Below are 21,789 nucleotides of genomic sequence, written 5' to 3'. Positions count from 1 at the left end.
TTTTAAGCATGTGGCATTTCTTGTGCAAATTATAATGTCTTCATTTCCTTATCAAAAGTAGAATCCATATGCCAATTTTTAGAAGAAGACACTTGGATCCTAGCATTTTACTACTCAGACGTGAACGCATCGAGATGTTTCCCCTTTTCCTCGCTACCTCCCTTGCTCCTGAGCGCTTAACCGATCCTGGTTTTATTTGTTGTTGGTAAAGTCAAAGAAAGTCCGTCTCTGAGGCTGGAGTGATAGCACAGCGGGGAGGGCGTTTGCCTTGCACGCGGCCGATGCGGGTTCAATCCCCGGCATCCCATACGGTCCCCTGGGCACTGCCAGGAGTAACTCCTGAGTGCAGAGCCAGGAGTAAACCCTGAGCATCGCCAGGTGTGACCCAAAAAGAAAAAAAAAAGTCCATCTTCGGTGGAAGATGTTCTATTTCAGAGACTGTCAGCCAACAAGGCCAAGTTGCTGATGTCAGGGTAAAAGAGAAAATTAAAAAGCCCCCGCCTGCCTTCGCTCTCCCCATGAGTCAGGCAGAGTGGCCAGAGGGAAGCTCAGAGGCAGAACACAGGCTCTCCGTGGGCCCCAGCACCTTATGGACCCCCAAGAAGACAGATTGCATGTGTCATAGTGGCCATCCACTGCTTTCAGAGGAAGCTACCATGAGAACATGACAACTCGACAACTCTGTCTGGTCACTGCAAGTGCTCGGGGGCCCCGCCCTGCCCGGCCCCCTCCTCACTGCCACTCTCTCCCCATCCCTTCCCCAGAAAATGATGAAGGACAATAACCTGGTCCGTCACCTGGACGCCTGTGAGACCATGGGGAACGCCACAGCCATCTGCTCAGACAAGACGGGCACGCTGACCACCAACCGCATGACCGTGGTGCAGGCCTACGTGGGCGATGTCCACTACAAGGAGATCCCCGACCCCAGCTCCATCAACGCCAAGACCCTGGAGCTGCTGGTCAACGCCATCTCCATCAACAGCGCCTACACCACCAAGATCCTGGTGAGCGCCAGTCCGGGCTTGGGTTTATGGGCGTGGGGTGCGCCCTCCCGTCCCGGGGGTCTGGGCGACCCTTCCGTGACACTCTGCAGGACCTGAGTGATGCTCACAGCCCGGTCCTTCGGACAGTGCTCAGGGGCTCCGTGGCTGGGCCTGCCGTGCTCAGGGGGTCATCGGGGCTGGAGCTCAGGCCCAGAGCCCTGCATGGACACGGCAGGTGACCCGAACACAAAGGGGGTCTCCCTGGCCCCCAAGTCCTGTTTCTCAGTCCTTCTGATCTGTGTTGAGGGGACCAGAATCATCCCCTTGTTTCTCTGTGGTCAGTCCCGTCCTGTGAGTGCATCTCTTCATCCGCCCTCGACGCAGAATCGGGGCTGATTCCCCAGGGGCCTGGAGCCCAGCTGAGTCTGCAGCTTTGGGGGCCGGGGACTGGGACTGGCGACCACTGGCATGTGGCCCCTCCAGGCTGGCCTGGCCTTACTCACTTTGGGCCTTCGCCACATGGGCTCAAGAGTCCAGCCCCGGTGCAGGGACCAAGGAGTCACTGGTGTCGCACGGCCAAGGGCAGGGATGCAGAGAGGGGACTCGCTGTGGCCGTCTGGACTCATGATCCTGTGTTTAGTCCTAGTGCTCGCAGGCTTTGATCCGAAACCCCCTACCCCGTGTCCCTAAAGCTGCGTGGGCTGCTGGTGGTGGTGGCAGGGACTCCTGTTTGCTGCCGTCGTGTGACTCAGCCGCAGTGGGAGGCAGGGACAGATGCACAGGAGGGTCCGTCCCGAGGCTGATCTGCACCCGGGAACGGGGTGATTCTGCAAGCGGTCCCTGAGCTCAGGGCTGAGTCTGGGCTGAGTTTGCACATGCCCAAGCCCCGCCCCCCTGGCCCGGGCAGGCGGGCCAGACCTGGACAGGGCTGCAGCCCCGAGGAGAAAGGGGAGGGCGCCCAGAAGGGGGCAGAGCTGGGCCGCAGTTTCCTCCCCCGACTTGAGGCTGCGGGCTCCGGCCACTCCTCCCCACTGCCAGACACTGCGCCCAAGGACACAGAAGTGACAGAAGGGGGAGGAAGGGCATTGGGCAGAGGCCTGCAGAGGGGGCGAGGGCAGCCTGGGGCGGGGGTGGGAATCATGGCATCCGTGTCTTCTCCCCCCTCCTCCGCTCCCAATCCCCCCTCTGCCCACCCTGACTGAGGAGTTGGGGAGAACCATGGGCTGTTCTCAAACCTTCCGAAAATAACGGAGATGCACTTCCCAGGGCTGGAGCGATAGCACAGCGGGTCAGGCGTTTGCCTTACACGCGACCGACCCAAGTTTGATTCCCAGCATCCCATAGGGTCCCCCAAGCACCACCAGGAGTAATTCCTGAGTGCGGAGCCAGGAAGAACCCCTGAGCATCACTGGGTGTGTCTCAAAAAGAAAAAAAAGAAGATGCACTTCCCCAAGGGCCCTGTGATGGGACACGGCGGGGGAAGGGGGATGCCCCGAGAGAGTTTCAGGCAACGGGGGTGGCCACATAGGCAGAGCCCTGTGCGCTGGGCTTGGGCTGAGATGCGCGTCGCACCATTGCAAGGAAAGGCGTCTGCCACAAGGCCGTGTCTGCCACGGAAACCTCTGCCGGGATAAGTCCGCCAGGCTGTGCTTTGAGCTTTGGGCATCATCTCCAGACGCTTCAAGACAGGGGAGCAGCTGAGGGTGACCTGGGGCCAAGTCGGTTCACCCGCGGGCACCCCCTCTGCACGAGCTCCCGCCTCCCTCGTTTTCCAGCCACGTGGTTCTGCTGGGCTGACAGTCGTGTGTGGTGGACAGTGGATGTCTCTGGAGCTAGGGCACCTTGGCTCAGATTCCCACCTACTGGGCACAGGCCGGCCAGTGATGGCCATCTCTGGACCTTAGACCCTGGGGGAGCAGGGACTGTGATGAGGAGGAGTTGCTTGGCACAGGCATGGCACAGACACGCTGTCGGTAGTTTGGGCATGGACTTGTTTCTTGCGGTAAAGACCACCGGCAGAGCCCAGAGGCATCACAGCTGCAAAGGGCAGGGCCTGCCCACAACCCCCAGGAGCCCGGGCAGAGGCAGGCGGGCCCTGGGTCCACTTCCTTCCTCAGAAGGAAGACCAAGGAGAGGCAGAGGCTGGGGTCCACCCTCGAGTAATCGCTGCGGGACTTGGGGCAGCAAAGGCCCGTGCGCCTTCCCACCTGCTGTCAGCGTGGACTGGGAGCACCCGGCCCGGGGAGTTAGGGCTGTGCAGGGCTGGTCCCCGCCACACAGGGAGATACGGTTCCCGTGTTCGTCTTGTTCGGGCGCAGCATGAGAGAGTCATGTGGAGTGATTTCTGTTCCCAGCACAGGCTCGTGGGTAGCAGGGATTGGGGGGTAAGCGTAGACTGAGATGAAATGAAAGCTAAGGAGAGAAAGGGGTGGTGGATGGATGGTCATGATGGGTGGATGGATGGGTGGGTGGGTGGATGGGTGGGTGGGTGGGTGGATGGATGGATGGATGGATGGATGGGTTGGTGGATGGATGCGTGGATAGATGGATGGATGGGTGGGTGGGTGGATGGGTGGATGGATGGATGGATGGATGGATGGATGGATGGATGGATGGATACATGGGTGGGTGGGTGGGTGGATGGATGGATGGGTGGATGGATGGATGAGTGGATGGGTTGGTGGATGGATGCATGGATAGATGGATGGATGGGTGGGTGGGTGGATGGGTGAATGGATGGATGGATGGATGGATGGATGGATGGATGGATACATGGATGGGTGGGTGGGTGGATGGGTGAATGGATGGATGGATGGATGGATGGATGGATGGATGGATACATGGATGGGTGGGTGGGTGGATGGGTGGGTGGATGGATGGGTGGGTGGATGGATGGATGCATGGATGGATGCATGGATTAATGAATGCATGCACGCATGCAAGAATGGATGGATGAGTAGGTGGATGTGTGGAGGCATATATGAATGGGTGCATGCGTGGGTGTTGTGCATGTGTGCATGGACAGATGGTTGGATGGCTGGGTGAATAGATGAAGGGTGGAGGGGTGAACGGATGTATGTATGGGTAGACGGTGGATGGATGTATGGATGGGTGGGTGGGTGGGTGGGTGGATAGGTGTATTAGATGGATGAATAGGCACGTGGGTGAATGGTGGAAGGAAGGTTGTGGATAGGTGGGTGGTGGGTGGGTGCGTGCGTGGTTGGGTGGATGGGTGGAGAATGCGTCGTGTCTTGGGAAAGGTGATGAATGAAGGGAGGGTAGATGAGCAAATACGAGGGTGGTGGATTGACGAGTGTGAACTGGTAGGAGCCTCAGGAAAGAACTGAGCTCTCTCCTTCCGCTTTGTCCTGTGGGGTGAGGAGTCAGGCCTGAGTCCAGGCCCACCAGGGCTCTCCTCCGCAGCCCCCTCTGCTCTGCTCTCGACTCCGCATCTGCCCCCTTAGAAGTGGGGAGAGGTATTTGCCAGGGCGTCTGTGTGGGTGTCATCTGTACCTTCAAGGAGCCTCAGGCCTTGGGGACGCCTTGTCGGGTCTCCTTGCTATAGGCTGCGGCCCAGAAATGGAGGGTCAGAATCCGGGGCCCTGAGCACCCGCCAGGAGGCGGCTCTGAGCTCCCACAAACCAGGCCCAGCCCTCGGCCCCCCTGCGCAGCTGTAGGGGATGCAGGCTGGGCTCATCTGCATCCGCCTCCGTCTCCTCCTGCCCCGTGAGCCCGTGATCCAGCATGGCCACCACCACTCACGCACTGGGCTCCTGCCGTGTTCCACCCCGCCTGCCTTGCTCAGCAGCCCACGACCTGGGAACCCTCCCCCCTAGGGCAGACACAAAGCGGCCAGGAGGTGCCAGAGAAGATGCCCAGAGCCTGAGCAGAGCAGAATCAGAACCAGAACCAGAGCCAGATCTTTGTGGCCCAGAGCTGGGGGCTCCCCCCAGGCAGCACACTGGGCCCCAGGAATCCTGGGGGATTTAGTTCCATGGGTGGTGAGGGGACCAGGGCGGTTAGGCGGGGGCCTGGGGTGGGAAGATGGGGGGGTGGATGGATGGATGCATGCGTGGGTGTGTGCGTGCGTGCATGGGTGGTTGGTTGGGTGGCCAGGTGAATGGATATCTGTATGGATGGATGGTTGATGTGTTTGTGGATGGATGGGTGGGTGGGATCTCACAGACGACTGTGATTCCTGGTCAGGACACAACATTTCCTGCCACCAACGTCCCGGGTTTCCCTTTGCGCCTCCCCCCTCCGCGGCCCGCCTCTGTGGCAGGCCTTTTCTTCTTTCTCTCTTCTTCCTCCCCCCCCTTTTCTCTCAGTGCTGTGGTAAATAATCCGGCCGCTGAAAGGGTATCGTGGCGATCACCTTACCGCCTCTCAGCCCTCAGCGCTGCTCCGGCGTGATCGTGTCCCCTATCGCTGTCACGGTGGGCCCTGCCCTCGCCGCACCTCCTCCCCCGGGCGAGCTCCCTGCCGCGTCTGTCCCAACCCCCCCACCCCATCCTGCCTCGATGTCCCTCCTGCCCTCGGTCCCGTTGTCCTCAGGCATAACCCTCATGCTGGGCTTCAGTTGCAGTTTGGTTTGGTTTTTCGGGTTTGGAGCCATACATGGCAGTGCTGAGGTCTGACGTCCTGACTCTGCGCTCAGGGGTCTCCTCTAGTGGGCTCAGGGGACCCTGTGGGGGACCCTGTGGGGATGAAAGCTGGGTCGGCCACGTGCAAGGCCAACACCGCACCCGACCACCATCTGATCACTCCCTCCCCATCCTGCGGTATTTTTTTTTTAAAAACATTGACTCTTATTTTTTTGCTTTTTGGGTCACACCTGGCGATGCGCAGGGTTCCTCCTGGCGCATGCACTCAGGAATTACTCCTGGTGGTGCTCAGGGGACCATATGGGATGTTGGGTATCGAACCCAGGTCAGCTGTGTGCAAGGCAAACTCTCCCCGCTGTGTTATGGCTCCGGCCCCCTACGATGTTTTTATATCCCGCATGTGAATGTGACCTTCTGTGTCTGTCCTGTCCCCCCCCCCACACTGTCACTGGTAGAGTGTTGTTTCCATGCTGGTAACTACACTTCACATCATGCAGGGACCATTCCCAGGCAGAGCCCAGCGGCCTGGGCTGGGTCCTCATGGCCGGTGCCCCTCTCACCCTCCATCCAAAAACGCCTCCCGCCCACTTTCCCCCAGACCCCACGTGCCTGGTGCCCCCCAGCCTGACACCCCTCCCTGGCCTGCTCTCCGCCCTGTGGCCGGGCTCTGCCCAGTTCAGAGGTTCAGAGGTTCTGCAGGGGTCAGTCTCCCTGCGTGGCTGCTCCACGCAGGGACCCTGAGTCCCCTGGTCCCGGCCCTGACGGCTCCGATGAAGAACACCCTCCCCTGAGGCTGAACTCCAGCCCTGAGGGGCACCTGCTTCCCTCATCCGGAGATGGACGTGTGGATGGCTGCCACGTGTGGCTGCTGTGAGTGGGAACAGCGCGTGGGCTGGGGGTCGGGGGACACATCTCTGTCTGTCCTGCTCTTGCAGGGACAGAGCCAGGAGTGACCCCGCAGGCTCAGAGGGCACTTCTGGTCTCCTTTGCCACCCACCTTCATTCCCACCATCCTTCATGGTTGCAGGTATCTGTTCCTGCTCCCTTGGCTGTGGTGCTGGGGTCACACACCTCCTTGGCCGTGGTGCGTGCATACATCTGGCCATGGGAAGTTCAGGAATCGCGACGTCAGAGCCACGGGGAGCACATGCCACGCTTGTGGGTGGCACCCAGGACCCGTGGCTCTGGCCACTGCATCACCTGCAGCCGCTGTTCTTAGCGTTAAGGGACGGCCACGGTTCCCACGTGGCTGCCTGGGCGTGGGTGTTCCTGTTTGGGGTTGGGAGGGCTTGGTGTTTTGGGGGGAGGGGTGAGACCACACCCAGCAGTGCTCAGCGCTTTCTCAGGGCTCTGCACTCAGGGGTCACTCCTGGTGGTCTTGGGGAACCACATGGGGACCAGGAATCGAACCCAGGTCAGCTGCGTGCCAGGCAAGCACCCTCCCTGCTGTGCTTGCTCTGCCTTTTCAGTTCCTTTCTGGAAGGGGGCTGGGTTGGCCGGTGGTGCTCGGCCTCCCCCTGGCTCTGGGTCCCTCCTGGCGGAGCTCAGGGGACCGGACCTGCCACTGCCTCGTCCCCTGCACCGTCTCTCCCTTCCTCCGTCTCACTCGCGCACCCGTCATTGATTCAAGTCGCCCGTCTCCTTGCTCAGAGCCCAGCCACTTTCTGGCACCTCAGAACCGGAGCATCAAGCGCCCAGTCACGCCCATGGCTGCACCCGTCCCCCCCGGGGCTGGACGCCCACACGGGGAAGTGCTGGATGCCAGCTCTGCAGGGGAGACCAGGGCCGGGCCGGGCCGGGCCGGGGTGCCGGGGAGCCTGCGCGCTGCTGCCTGGCCACGAGAGCGGACACTGCCCACCCTCGCTCCCCGCCCCCCGCAGGACGGGACCTGGCGGTAAACGGGCCTGGGCGAGGCTGCAGCGGGAACCAAGCCTCCGGGTTTGTCAGGATTTCAAAAGCCCAGCGAGAGCAGGGCGGCGCTCTGCCACTTCGTGCCACGTGTGGGCGATCTCTGAGCACAAGTTCAGGGGAACAAATTGAATTACGGGGGAGGCAGCTGCGCCACTCGCGACCGGGGATTGTTTGAAATCCTTTTAGAGGAAAATTAAAATATTTCCCGGAGGGTAATAAAATGCCGGGAGGTGGGGAGCTGAGGCAGGAGCGCACGGCTCTCTCGGCACATAAGTAATTAGACGTTTTTATTTAAGTTCTCCGTGTTGTCATTTCTCTTTCATTAGTGGAGGGTGGAGAAAGCCTGGTGTGGAAAAATGCCTAAAACTCTGAAAATCACCAGAAGGTTCCTTACACAATGGTGAGAGAGGGGAAGAAAAAAAAAAAAGAATGAAAAATCAATCAACAGACTGAGTTTTCCAGGGCTGCCGCATTCTGCGGGAACAAAAGCGTCTTCATGGCTGTCAGAGGGGGGTCCGCCAGCCCCCATGCACCCCCTCAGGCCCCCCGCAGGGCCTGGGCCTGTGGAGCCCCCCCCCAGCCCCCATGCCTGGATGAGGCTGGGCAGGACGTGGGTGCAGGAGCGTGATTTGAATTGTTGAACTGACCGGCCCTCTGAGAGCAGGGTAGGGGGCTGGCGAAGGCATGATGGGGGCACAGAGGGCCGGGGCGGGGGGGGTCCTTCCTGCCTCATCAGCCGCAGCACCCCCTCCTACAGATGGGAAAACTCGGGAGCTATAGGCGTTTTTTTTTTTTTGCTTTTTGGGTCACACCCGGCGATGCAGAGGGGTTCCTCCTGGCTCTGCACTCAGGAATTACTCCTGATGGTGCTCAGGGGACCCTATGGGATGCTGGGAATCGAACCCGGGTCGGCCGCGTGCAAGGCAAATGCCCTCCCTGCTGTGCTATCGCTCCAGTCCCGAAGGCTCCGAAGCCCAGGTCTCGGGGCTGCCACAGGGCAGGCGGCTCCTGGGCATCCTTGGGGGGGGCGCAGCTGGGCCCGCTGGCTCTCCCAGGCAACCCCCTTCCCGCCTGCGTTGTTGCTCAGATCACCTTCTGGGAGCACTGGGCCGGGAGCGGGGCTTCAGGCCGAGCAGATTGTAGCCGGGGATAGTCGCGGACGTGGGCTCCCCTTCAGTCTGGCGAGGGCTCCTCTCCCAGGCCGCCTGCTCGCTGCGTTCGGGACATGTGTCGGGAGCCGCTGTGGGCATCACCCGGGAGCGCCAGTGCGTGACTTTGCGTGTAGGTTGAACCCGTGTTTCCCACCTTTTCCGGCCGTGCCCCCACCCCCGGCTCACCCCTGTTTATCCAGTTTGCCCTCGTGGCTCCCTCGGGAGAGTCCGGGGGGCCCTGGCTGACAGATGCTGAGTTAAGGGACATAAACAGGCACCTTGGTCCACCTGGACTTAGAAAATAGTACTTGGTCCAGCCGGCGTCCCCCGTGGGTGCAGTGCTGCCCAGCCAGGAGCCAGGTGGCTGCGCTATCAGGCCAGGTGCTCGGTGGAGACTCTGCTTCGAAGCTTCTGGGTGTGCCATCCCGTGCAGGGCAGCGGGCAGCCTCCCTGTGCCTGCAGGCCACGCCCGTCCTAAGCCCACGCGCTGACCAGCAGCTCTGACCTGTGACGTCAACCGTCCACTCCTGTGGCCGGCTAAGCGACAGGCCAGTGGGTGAGGCCCAAAGGGAACATGCTTGAAATGTCAGGACGGTGGCGGAAGAGAGCAGAGCACTGGACAGGGAGGAGCGGGAGGCCAGCCCGGCACTAACAGGAGGACACGAGTCACACGCTGTCACGTGCACTGCTGGTGGTGGCCGCATCGCCCACGTGCAGCACCACTGCCTGGAACTCCAGGCCCCGCGTGAGCTCACAGAGCGTGTGAAGGGGCTGGGGCAATAGCACAGCGGGTAGGGCGTTTGCCTTGCACGCGGCCGACCCGGGTTCGATTCCCAGCATCCCATAGGGTCCCCTGAGCACCGCCAGGAGTACTTCCCGAGTGCAGAGCCAGGAGTAACCCCTGTGCATCGCCGGGTGTGACCCAAAAACCAAAGAGAGAGAGAGAGAGAGAGAGAGAGAGCAAGAGCGTGTGGAGCTGGCCGGGCCTCCCTGCCGTGGGTTGGACTGTGCTTCTCGGAGTTGGGGTGTGTGGCTGAAGCCCCCCGAGGTAATCCCCGGGGACGTGGCCTGGGGGTCTCATTCAGCATCTCTCTGGAGCATTGCTGAGGCCTGTGAACCCAGAAGCATCTGAGAAGTTAAAACAAAACAAAACACCAGACACCTCTGCTCAGGAGCTCGAGTTAGGCGTCACATTCTTTCTTCCTGCCCTTCAGCGGTGTTTCGGCGTGGATGTGCCCATCTCTGCAGACAGACGGGGAGAGGAAAGGAGGGCGAGCTCCTGCCTGCCCGCTCAGGGCCCAGGGCTTGCTCCTGGTTCTGTGCTCAGGGATCCCTTTTGGCAGGGCTTGGGGGACCATTTGCCAGGGATTGAATCTGGGTCAGTTTTATGCAGGCAAGTGCCGTACCTGTTGTACTCTGCCTCTGGCCCTAACGTGAGAGGTTCTTTCTGGGAAAGACCGTACAAATAGGTGGGGATAACAGAAGCGTCAGTTTATGGCCTTTGCTTCTTCATTTGTTTGAGGCGCCCCCTGGTGGTGCTCTGGGGTCACTCCCAGCCAGGCTCAGGGAACCAGCTGGTTCCAGGGACAGCACCAAGCTCCCGCCTTCAGGTCCCCAGAGCTGTCTCTGCCCCACCAGCTCCTCAAGACAGGAAACTTAGAACTCAGGCAAATTTGCATAAAGCTTCAGGTCCACGAAGCTAGATGGTCAGTTCACGAGAGCTTCACTATTTCCCCGTTGGGTTCTTTATTTTTTTTTCTTTTTGGGTCACACCCGGCGATGCTCAGGGGTTACTCCTGGCTCATGCACTAAGGAATTGCTCCTGGCGGTGCTCGGGGGACCACATGGGGTGCTGGGAATCGAACTTGTGTTGGCCATGTTGGCTGCGCGCAAGGCAAACGCCTTACCCGCTGTGCTATCGCTCCAGCCCCTCCCCGTTGGGTTCTTATATTTGAAATCGTTCGTTATTGGGGGCAGGCGTGACCCCTCACCTAGCAGGGCCCAGGGCTTCCTCCTGACTCTGGGCTCAGGGTTACTCCTGGCAGGGTTCTGGGGCTTCTCCAGTGCCGGGGATTGAACCCAGGTCGGCCGGGCACAAGACAAGCACCTTCACTCAGTGCTCTCTTGGGGCTAATTTTTTGTATTTTGTTTGTTTATTTGTTTTGGGGCCACACCTGGCGATGCTCACTCAGGGGTTATTCTTGGCTCTGTACTCAGGGATCACGCCTGGCAGGGCTCAGGGGAGCATATGGGATTCCGGGACTTGAACCTGGGTCTGCCATGTGCAAGGCAAGCGCCCTCACCGCTGCCTTATCTCCCGGACCCAGTTCCTTTCTTTTATTGTTCTTGTTTTGGGCCACACCTGGCTGTTCTCGGGGCTTCCTCCTGGCTCCGTGCTCCAGGACCACTCCTGGCCGGGCTCGAGGGACCATGTGAGGTTCCTGGGATCGAACCCGGGTCAGCCACCCGCCTCACTGCGCCTTCTCTTCATCCCCCTAAGGCCCACCTAGCTTGTCCCCCCACCCCGAGACCCTGGGTTCAGAGGGACGTGGGGGAGCCGGTGCCCGCGCCGCCGGCAGCCCCGTGAGACCCCGCCTCTCCGCAGCCCCCGGAGAAGGAGGGCGGCTTGCCACGGCAGGTGGGCAACAAGACGGAGTGCGGGCTGCTGGGCTTCGTGCTGGACCTGAAGCAGGACTACGAGCCCGTGCGCAGTCAGATGCCCGAGGAGAAGCTGTACAAGGTGTACACCTTCAACTCCGTGCGCAAGTCCATGAGCACCGTCATCCAGCTGCCCGACGAGAGCTTCCGCATGTACAGCAAGGGCGCCTCCGAGATCGTGCTCAAGAAGTAAGCGGGGGCAGCGTGTCTGCAGGGGGCAGAGCGTGTCTGCAGGGGTGCGTGAAGGGGTGGGGACGCCTGTGGGGTGGGGACGCATGGGGGGTAGAGCATGCCGGCAGGGGGCGCAAGTGCGGGGGAAGGGCACAGTGTGTCTGCAGGGGGCGTGTGCTCAGGAATCTGCTGCCTACAGGGGTCAGGCGGGCAGCGGGGGGTGGGGGGGGGCCAGAGCTTCTCAGGGACACAGGCGGGGTGTCCCCACGCCAGCTTGGGCTGCTCGGGGGCCGGGGGGGGGGGCACCTGGCAGGCACGGCAGGACCATGCCCAGGACTGCTCTGCTCTGTCCTCCTCGGGGGTCTCCAGAGCCCTGCCCACCCCTCCCGCCCCTGGGCAACCCCGTCCACTCTCTCCCAGCCCGGCTCTTAGAGCCCAACCAGTTCACTGAGTTCAGCGGCCAGTCCAAAGCCGAACTGAGAAGGACCCTCCCTCCCCCAGGGGCTCAGTTTCCCCTCTCGTATCTGAGGAGCTCGGCCTCACCACACAAGGGGGTCATGCCAGGGTGTTGAAAAGGTCGCGACCCCTGAGTGCACCCAGACCAATGAAGCCAGTGCTGGGCACAGAGGCTAGGTTGGTTGGTTGGTTTTGTTTTGGTTTGGTTTGGTTTTTTTTTTGCCTTTTTTCTTTTTGGGCCACACCCGATGATGCACAGGGGTTCCTTCTGGCTCTGCACTCAGGAATTACTCCTGGCGGTGCTCGGGGGACCATATGGGATGCTGGGAATCGAACCCGGGTCGGCCTCGTGCAAGGCCAACGCCCTCCCTGCTGTGCCATCGCTCCAGCCCGGTTGGTTGGTTTTTGATTCTGGTTTGAGAGCTACATGTGGCTGTGCTCAGGGCTTACTCCTGGCCCTGCACCCAGGGGTCCCTCCTGGAGGGCTCAGGGGACCATACAGGGTGCCGGGGATCAAACTGGGTCTGCCTTACCTGCTGTGCTGTCGCTCCGGCGCCTCGAACCCCACGAGACCTGTGCCATCGTTTTCCCAGAGGAATCTTGGGGGTCTCAAACCAATCGAGGGTCTGTTCCCGCTGCCTGGTCTCCGGAGGGCTGCTCCCAACGGCGCCCCTTCCCCGCCTCTTCCCGCCCTCCCCAGGTGCTGCAAGATCCTCAACGAGTCGGGCGAGCCGCGGGTCTTCCGACCCCGGGACAGGGACGAGATGGTGAAGAAGGTGATCGAGCCCATGGCGTGCGACGGGCTGAGGACCATCTGCGTGGCGTACCGCGACTTCCCCTCCAGCCCCGAGCCCGACTGGGACAGCGAGAATGACATCCTCAACGACCTCACCTGCATCTGCGTGGTGGGCATCGAGGACCCCGTCCGGCCCGAGGTACGGCCACACGGGCACAGGACGGGGAGGCAGGGGGTCCCGCGCCAGCGTCCTCGCTGCTCTGAGCCTCAGTTTCCCCAACGTGCCTGCCGGGTCTTCTCCCCAACTCCTCAATCTGCAGGCTCCTGAGGTCAGCCTGGCCCGTGGGCAGCCCGTCTGGCGGAGCCTGTGCCCATGCCGGCCCCCTTCTGGCCCCAAGGGACCTGCCTGAGACCCTCCCAGTCGGAGTCGGGGTCTCCCCGAAAAGGGCCCCCAGTCTGGAGTCGGTGGGAACAGCTGGCTGGCTCAGTGCTACGCTGACGGCTCTGCTTATCACGTGTCCAGGGAAGAGCTAGAAAGTTCCAGAAGGGCAGGTTGTCTAGCGGAAGGGAAGGAGGTGGAGGTGGTGACCCAGGTCTTCCTCTGGGGATTCAGTGTCAGGTTGGAGGAGGACCAGAATGCTGAGCCCAAAGCTCCTTCCTGGGGCTATGGCTGCTGTCGGGCGGGTAGCAACCAGCATTCTTTTTAATTTAATTTTTAATTGAATTAGTGAGATATAGTTACAAAGCTATTCGTGATCGGGTTTCAGTCATACAATGTTCCAACACCCGTCCCTTCACCAGTGTGCATTTCCCACCACCAGTGTTCCCAGTCTCCCGCCCCACCTCCCCCACCCCACTGCGTGTGTGGCAGGCCTCTCTCCCTCCCTCCCTCCCTCCCTCCCTCCCTCCCTCCCTTCCTCCCTCTCTCTCCCTCTCCCTCCTTCTCCTCTCGCTCCTTCTCCCTCTCTCCCTCCCTCCCTCCCTCCCTCTCTCCCTCCCTTCCTCCCTCTCTCTCCCTCTCCCTCCTTCTCCTCTTGTTCCTTCTCCCTCTCTCCCTCCCTCCCTCCCTCTCTCTCCCTCTCCCTCCTTTTCCTCTCGCTCCTTCTCCCTCTCTCCCTCCCTCCCTCCCTCCCTCCCTCTCTCCCTCCCTCTCCCTCCCTCTCTCTCCCTCTCCCTCCTTCTCCTCTTGTTCCTTCTCCCTCTCTCCCTCCCTCCCTCCCTCCCTCTCTCTCCCTCTCCCTCCTTTTCCTCTCGCTCCTTCTCCCTCTCTCCCTCCCTCCCTCCCTCCCTCCCTTCCTCCCTCCCTCCCTCTCTCTCCCTCTCCCTCCCTCTCCTTCTCTCTCTCCTATTATGTTTGTTCTCTTCCTCTCTCTCTCCCTCTATCTCTCCCTCTCTACCTCTCTGTCTCCCTCTCTCTCCCTCTCTGTCCCTCTCTGTCTCCCTCCCTCTCTATCCCTCTCTCTCATTATGTTTGCAATAGATAGTGCAAGATTATCTGGTATATTCCTTTACCTACTTTCAGCACTCAGTTCCTGCCCAAAATGATCCTTCCAGCTACTATTGTCATGTTGCCCTTTCTCTAACTGCTCTTCGGACCCCAGACACTCTTGTGGTGGACTTCTAACCACCGGTCATTGTCCAGTCCTCCTGGCCCCTATTTCCTGTTTTTCCTGGCCTTGGATATTAGATATATAGGTATAGATGTAGATACAGATATGTATCTATGTAATATCCCACAAATGAAGCAGCCATTCTATATCTGTCCCTCTCCTTCTGACTCATTTCACTCAGCATGATACTCTCCATGTCCATTCATTTATAAGCAAATGCCATGGCTTCCCTTTTCCTGGGAGTATAGTATTCCATGGTGCAGATGTACCATAGTTTCTTTATCCAGTCATCTGTTCTCAGCCACTTGGGTTGTTTCCAGATTGACAACCAGCATTTAAAGCCAAAAACACGGTACAGGACTTTGACTCTATGTCGCTGATTGTGCCCAGACCCTCCCTGCCTGGGGGGCCCCTGAGGAGCTGGGGAGTGGAGCTGTGGTCCCCGTGGGCTGCAGGCAGACTCAGGAACAGGACTGATCCCCTCAGCAGGCCCAGTGCAGCCTGGGGGCCCTCTCACCCCCGGGGGCCCTGACTGAGTTCGGGTTGTCTCTTCTGGTAGAGAGAGCTGGGGTCCAGTAGAGTCGGGGGGTCAGGCTTGAACCCACCAATGGCTATCTACCGCAGCCTCAGTTTCCCCACCTCGCACAGAGCTGGGTGTTCACGGGGTGAAGGATTCCCCACTCCTTGTCTGCTCGATCGCCCCGACCTGGGGGTTCAGACCCCCGGGGGTGAAGGGGAGATGCAGGGTCCCAGGACAGAGCCCCCATCCTCTCCCCCCACCAAAGACAGCCACTGTCACCAGCCCCTGGGGAGTGCTCAGGCTGTCCCTGCGCTGTGTATGTCCTGCTCTGGCCCTGCCCCGTGGGGACCCCTCTGCGCCCGACAGGCTGTCACGGTCCTTGTGTGGCAGCCTAGGAAATGGGCACTCCCTCCCTCAGTTTCCCCCTCTGCTGAAAGGGCCGTTCTCCCCCTGCCTGCCTCCCTCTCCAGACAACACAGAGGACAGGGCTGGTCCCACCCGGTGATGGACACTCCCGCTGGCCTTTCCCAGGGCTGTCTGCTGGGGTCTGGGGCTCTCAGGGTCCCCATGGGTTCCCCAGAAACAGCACGTGTCTGGAAGCCCTTTTCGGGAAGCAGGGAGCCACCTGCCCCCGGTCTCCTCAGGGACACCGTGAGGGTCATTTAGGCTAAAGAAGGAGCTCGCTAGTGTCCTGCTCTCACCTCTCTAGGGGAGCAGGTACACCCTGACCCGTACTTGGAGCCTCAGAGCCCAGGACAGGGGGTGAGCCAGTGAGTGGGTGCAGGGACGTGGGTGAGGGGATGGATGAGTGGCTGTGGATGGAGTGAGGGGACTGAGTGCTTGTGGGAGTGAGTGTCTGTGGGTTGGGGGATTGGGTGCATGGAGTGGATGCAGAAACAGCTGTGAAGGGGACCCCACTGCGCGAGGTGCTCCCCTCCGAGCCAGGCAGATGAGGCCGGGGTGACACGGGCGTCGACGCCTGGCTGTGGTCGGGAGCAGCGCCCTCCTGAGCGGCCCAGTAGAGTGAAGCCGAGACGCTCTGAGGGTGGTTGGAGCCACATGGAGAAGCTCTCACCAGCCCGTCCCGCTCCTTCCATGACTAGAGAGTGTGGGGTGCGGCCGGGGGCCGTGGGCACAGAGCACCTCTCCGTGCCTGGCCGTGACAGAGCCCCCCGCAGTCTGGTGAGGCGCTGGGGGGAGGTTTGGGGCGGGCAGGGCCCATGCAGGACAAAGGCCCCTCTGGGGGCCGCAGGTCAGAGCCCCAGGAAGCACTGGCATGCTCCAGGGCTGTCTTGAAACCCCCGATTTGAAGCAGGTCACATATCCCCTCATACCTGGTCCAGGGCACATGGTGGTGAGTGCCCGGCCACCCCTCCACCCCAGACACCCTCAGTGCGCCCTTCCACCCACCTGCATGGGCCCCACCCCCTCCTGCAGCATCTGGGGTCCTGTGTCGGTACTTCCCACCCCAAATCCCCAGGTCCTCCCGACCCCGCGGACAAGGGTGCCCATTTTAGAGATGAGGAAAGTGGGCTGAGGTAGGACCTCAGGGTGAAGCCCATACACCCGCACCCCCTGGGCCTGTGGCGCTTCTCTCTGCCTTTGGGGGTGGGGGCATCAGAGCTGGCATCTCCCTTTCTCCTACAGGCCCCTGCTTACAGAGGCCCAGAACAGGGGTGGGGGGTTCTGGGAAGGCAGGTCCGGCTCCTCCAGACCCCAGGCCCAGCCCTGCTGACAGCCCTCGTACTGGGAAGGAATGGTCCGTGAGAGGCCGTGCCGAGGTTCCCGGGCGCCTGTCCTAGGCAGTGTGTGAGCAGAGCATCCCATGTCAGGGTGCCTGTGGGCAGATCCAGATGCTTCCAACTCTCCGACTGTGTATTTGGGACAGAGACAACTTAAGTTACTTCTTCTGGGGTCAGGATCCAGATAAGATGGTTAGTCGGGCTGGAGCAATAGTCCAGCGGGTAGGGGGCTGGTCTTGCATGTGGCCCACCTAGATTCGATCTCTAGCACCCCATAGGATCCCCGAGCCCCTCCAGGAGTGAACCCTGAGCTTAGAACCAGGAGCAAACCCTGAGCACAGCAGGTGTGGCCCAAAAATCAATAAATTACCCCAGGGAAGGACGATAGCAGCTTCTGGGGGTTGGACACACGCTCTGGGGGTCGGGGGCACAGCCCTCACGGCGGTTAAGGGTGTGCGAATGGGAGTGAGCGTCCGGGAGCTGAGATGTGCAGTCACCGGGGACGCTGTCTTGTCCCTGGTTCTGAGAAGCCTCGGTCTCTGGGTGCAGTCGGATTTTGTCTCCGCGGCTTGTCCTTGCCACTGGGAGATGTTCTGCAGCTAGAGCAAAGCTGTGTCGTTTCTGGGTTTGCCCAAGGGTAAGATGCCCTCCTGGGCGGGAGCCGCCCGCGCAGCATCCCAGAGGCTGGACCAATCCTGGACCAATCCCAGCTCCGCGGAGGGGCGGGGACTGAGGGGCGGGGCCAGGACCTCTCTGGCTTCTGATTGGCCGGCTTTTCTGGCTCCTGATTGGCCCGGATGCCGGTTTCTCTTCGCAGACCCGGGAGGAGCGGGAGCTTCCAACGGAGCCTAATTCTCCAAAGCCAGAGTCACATTCCGCAAACAAAATGCCCCCAAAATGCCCTGCATGGGCCAAGTCAGGAAAGTGCGGAAGGGTCTTGATCACAGAGTTTGCAGGGGCTGAGTTTGTTTGCAGACAAAGCAGCCAGGAGCCCCGGATATGGGACCAGCAGAGTTGGGGGCAGCCCCGGAGGCTTTGGCCAAGGTTTTGCCAGATGCGGCCCAGATGGCTGTCTCGGGATGGACAGTCTCAGGGGTCGCGCTGGCTGCCCGGGACTCAGGACTGCGGCGCTGTGATTGATTAGCGATGCCTGCCCAGGGCACAGGCAGGGGCAGGGGGACAGAGAGCTGCGGGGAGCAGGGCGCTCTCTGGAGCCCGAGGGCGGGGAGGGCTTGCCCAGGCCAATGCCCACCTCCGTGGCTGCCACCTCCTGTCCAGGTCCCCGAAGCCATCCGCAAGTGCCAGAGGGCCGGCATCACGGTCCGCATGGTCACCGGGGACAACATCAACACGGCCCGGGCCATCGCCATCAAATGCGGCATCATCCATCCTGGGGAGGACTTCCTGTGCCTGGAGGGCAAGGAGTTCAACCGGAGGATCCGCAACGAGAAGGGGGAGGTAGGGACGGGCGGGAAGGGGGAGGCTGAGCCGGGCAGGAAGGGAAGGGGGTGGTGGGGATGGGCAGGAAGGGGGAGGTAGAGGCGGGCGGGAAGGGGGACGGGGGACAGGTGGGAAGGCGGAGGCAGAGGTGGGTGTGCCAGGTCCTCTGTGGGTGGAGCCGGGCAGCGTAGGCCGTGGGGGAGGCTACAGAGGCTTGGGGGGCGCTGCGGCCCAGAAGCCCTGGGCATGCGCCCTCCCGCCTCTGGGCCTCAGTGTCCCCCATCCCACCCCAGATCGAGCAGGAACGAATCGATAAGATCTGGCCGAAGTTGCGGGTGCTGGCTCGCTCCTCGCCCACTGACAAGCACACGCTGGTCAAAGGTGAGCAGACCTGGCCCCCTGGATGGGATGGGCGCTCTGGGTATCCCCTGCTGTGGGGGCCCTGCCCTTTGCAGCCAGAAACCCCGTGGGACAGACAGGTCAGGGACCTCGTGTGGGTCCCTCTCCAGCAGGAAGCCTTGGACCTGCCTTTCCAGGGTCCAGGCCCCATCCCGAGGTCACGTGGGCTGGGGGAGCAGGCTCCGTGGGGCAGGGGTGCCCCCGAGTATGTGTGATTTGTGCCCCCCAGGGCGTGCCCTGGCCTAGGACACGGTCCCCCCCACAATCCTGAGAGGCCAACGGCCGCGTCTCCCCTCCTTCCTTCGGGCCTTAGACGCCTCAGGCCTTGTCCCCAAGGGAGCCCCCTGGGAAGCTCTTAAGGCCAAGACTGCCTCTGCCCACTGCCCCCCGGGAGAGTGGCAGGTGCTGGCTCTGCCAGGGGTCCACGGCCTCCTCCCCGAGCGTGTGGGGTTCCCGCTGAGTGCACTCTAGGGCACTGGGGTCCCCTCAGAGGCTGCCCTGGGCCTTGGGAGAGACCCACACCCCCACAGCCACCCCCAGAGGAGGTCCCCCCTCCCTCCCTCCGCCCTTCGGGTCAGGTGGCTCTACTCTTGTCCCTGGCAGGACTGAAACCTGACCTGGGAGACAGAAGGGGGCCAGGGCAGGGGGAGGGTGTCAGCACACAGGCCCTGAAGATGGATGGGGTGCAGGATGGGGTGTGGGATGCGCTGGGAATCAGAGGCGGGGGTCTCTGCCCTTTGAGGAGAAAGCACAGTCCTAGGCTGGCCCTGAGCCTGGGGGCGGGACTTGTTCCAAGAGCAGCAGCAGCAGGTTGGGGGGTCTGGGGGCACCTGCCAGGTTCGCACGGGTAGCAGGGCTGAGGAGTGGAGGCACTTCCTGCGCGGGGGACGGCAGGGCAGGGCAGGGGACCCCAGGCCGTGGACACAGGCTGTAAGCGGGCTTGTGAGCGGGTGGGAGGGGAGAGCCCAGGCGGGAGCTGGTGCCAGCAGGGCAGGGCGGGGAGGCCAGCAGGGCCCAGCCGTGTCCTCCCGAGAGCCCTGCACCCCCAGGCATCATCGACAGCACCCACACGGAGCAGCGGCAAGTGGTGGCGGTGACCGGGGATGGCACGAACGACGGCCCCGCGCTCAAGAAGGCCGACGTGGGCTTCGCCATGGTAGGGGCAGCTGCAGCGGGGCCTCAGGCGGGGGCGTGGCCTCACTTCCGCTGTCTCAGCCTGCTGGCCTCTCGGTCACCCACTGTCCCCCTGGGCTGCCAGCGCTCCGGAGTCTGACCCGGCCCCGGAGCTCCCCGGAGGGTGTGGGAGCCTCTCAGCAATGATGCTGCCAGGAGGGTGTGCACGTGTGTGTAGTGGGCGGCCAGGAGCACATGGCACCATGAGTGGGAGCACGACCGTGGGCGTACACGGGCTTGAGATAGTGTGCAGGAGTGGATGTGCATGACCGTGTGTGTGCGCAGGAACAGTGTGTGCATAAGAGTGCTTTAAGTGCATGAGTGTGCCTGAGTGTGTTTGAGCGTGAGTGAGTGTACATGAGTGAGAGCATGAGTGAGTGTGCCTGAGTGTGCGTGTGTGAGCATGTGTGTGAGCATGAATGTGAGTGGATGAAAGTGTGTGACTGGGTGTGAGCATGAGTGAATGTGCCTGAGTGTGTGTAAGTGTATGTATGAATCTCAGTGTGAGTGTGCATGAATGTGGATGTAAGGTATGAGTGTGAACGTGAGTGTGTGAGCGTGAGTGTAAATGAGTGGTGATTGTGCATGTGAGTGTAAGTGCATGAGTGTGTGAGCATGAGTGCGTGAGTGTGACTGCATGACTGTGAGTGTGAGCCTGAGTTTGAGTGTGGCATGAGCATGTGTGTGAATGAGTGTGAGCACGGCTGCATGAGTGTGAGTATGTGTGAGTGAAAGCAGGGTAAGCGGGGGTGTGCATTCAGGACACTCACACACTCATTTACACTCACACTCACTCACATACTTGCACACACGGGAATGTGCTCACAGGTTGTGAGGTGTGTGTGAACACGGGAATGTGTGTACATGCGTGTGAGGTACGTGTGCACACGGAATGCATGTGCATGTGCCTTGTGCCTACAGCGTGACTGCCGTGTACTTGCCTTTCCGGAACAGCCCGTGGCGCTGTGTCTGGGACAGTCGTGGGGTCGTATCGCTAGAGAGAATCGCTCGCTCCCCTCACTGTCCCTGCACCAGCCCCCAGCTGCCATCTGTCCCAGTGCCGTCCTGTTCCCATGTGCCCCCCGTCCGCTGTTCTGTCCTGGCTACACGGCTGTCCTGTCCCCAGGGCATCGCGGGCACCGACGTGGCCAAGGAGGCCTCGGACATCATCCTCACCGACGACAACTTCAGCAGCATCGTCAAGGCCGTGATGTGGGGCCGCAACGTTTACGACAGTATCTCCAAGTTCCTGCAGTTCCAGCTGACGGTCAATGTGGTGGCCGTGATCGTGGCCTTCACGGGCGCCTGCATCACACAGGCGAGTCCAGGGACGGGCAGGGCGGGCACCGCGGGCCCCTCAGCACCAGCCCCGCAGGCAAGAGGAAACAAGGCTGGGGGGGGGGGGGGGAGGCAGGCTCATCCCAGGCGGGAGCTGCCGGACCCTCCAGGGTCTCTACAAGGGAAAGGAGAGGCCGGAGTCTGGCCGCACCCCAACTCCTGCCCGGTACCCCAGACCCAGAGCCGGCCTCGGCCCCTGCTAGGCCATGCCTCGCCCAGGGGGGCGCTCCAGAGGCGACTTGGTGGGGGAGAGGGTCTGTCCGGCCCCATCTGTGGGCGAGACGCCCCCTCTGGCGGTGGCTTGCGGGACAGCCGCCAGACCATCACTGGTGGCTGAGCCTGAGGGATGGGCAGGAAAAAGCCCTGCAGGAGGAGGGCAGAGTGGACGGGGTCTGAGTGGGGAGCCGCACAGGCTGGGCTTCTGGTATTCGGGGCGGTGTGGGCTTCCTGGAGGAGGTGTCCCCTGGGTTGTCAGTGGATGAAACCAAAGCCGTGGGCAGGTTGTCAGAGACCCCAGAGAACCTGCCCCCCCAGATCCCCTGTTGCCCCCGACACCCACCGTGACCCCGCGCGGCCCTGTGCGCAGGACTCGCCGCTGAAGGCCGTGCAGATGCTGTGGGTGAACCTCATCATGGACACCTTCGCGTCGCTGGCCCTGGCCACCGAGCCACCCACGGAGACCCTCCTGCTGCGGAAGCCGTACGGCCGGAACAAGCCGCTCATCTCCCGCACCATGATGAAGAACATCCTGGGCCACGCCGTGTACCAGCTCACGCTCATCTTCACGCTGCTCTTCGTGGGTGAGTGCCATGGCAGCCCCGACCCCGCCCCTCCTCCCGGCCGCGGGCTGCCCCCCCAGACACCATCCCCACGGGGCGACTGCCCCCGGGAGGC

General features: G+C 61.7%; 1 protein-coding gene across 3 annotated transcripts in view; it reads left to right on the top strand.

Annotated features, from left to right (window-relative positions):
• ATP2B2 (ATPase plasma membrane Ca2+ transporting 2) overlaps nucleotides 1–21,789 on the top strand; it is a 79,727-nt gene that overhangs the window by 47,888 nt on the left and 10,050 nt on the right. For all 3 annotated transcript variants that reach the window (XM_056129713.1, XM_056129712.1, XM_056129711.1), the window contains 8 exons: nucleotides 765–1,007; nucleotides 11,258–11,499; nucleotides 12,638–12,872; nucleotides 17,824–18,003; nucleotides 18,279–18,366; nucleotides 19,434–19,540; nucleotides 20,684–20,875; nucleotides 21,482–21,695. In XM_056129713.1, coding sequence (XP_055985688.1) covers nucleotides 765–1,007; nucleotides 11,258–11,499; nucleotides 12,638–12,872; nucleotides 17,824–18,003; nucleotides 18,279–18,366; nucleotides 19,434–19,540; nucleotides 20,684–20,875; nucleotides 21,482–21,695 — 1,501 coding nt within the window. The remainder of the gene's footprint in view (nucleotides 1–764; nucleotides 1,008–11,257; nucleotides 11,500–12,637; nucleotides 12,873–17,823; nucleotides 18,004–18,278; nucleotides 18,367–19,433; nucleotides 19,541–20,683; nucleotides 20,876–21,481; nucleotides 21,696–21,789) is intronic.

The sequence above is a fragment of the Sorex fumeus genome, unplaced genomic scaffold, assembly GCF_029834395.1.
Source record: "Sorex fumeus unplaced genomic scaffold, SorFum_2.1 ptg000072l, whole genome shotgun sequence".
NCBI lineage: Eukaryota > Metazoa > Chordata > Mammalia > Eulipotyphla > Soricidae > Sorex > Sorex fumeus.
This window is presented reverse-complemented; position numbering and strand designations above follow the sequence as displayed.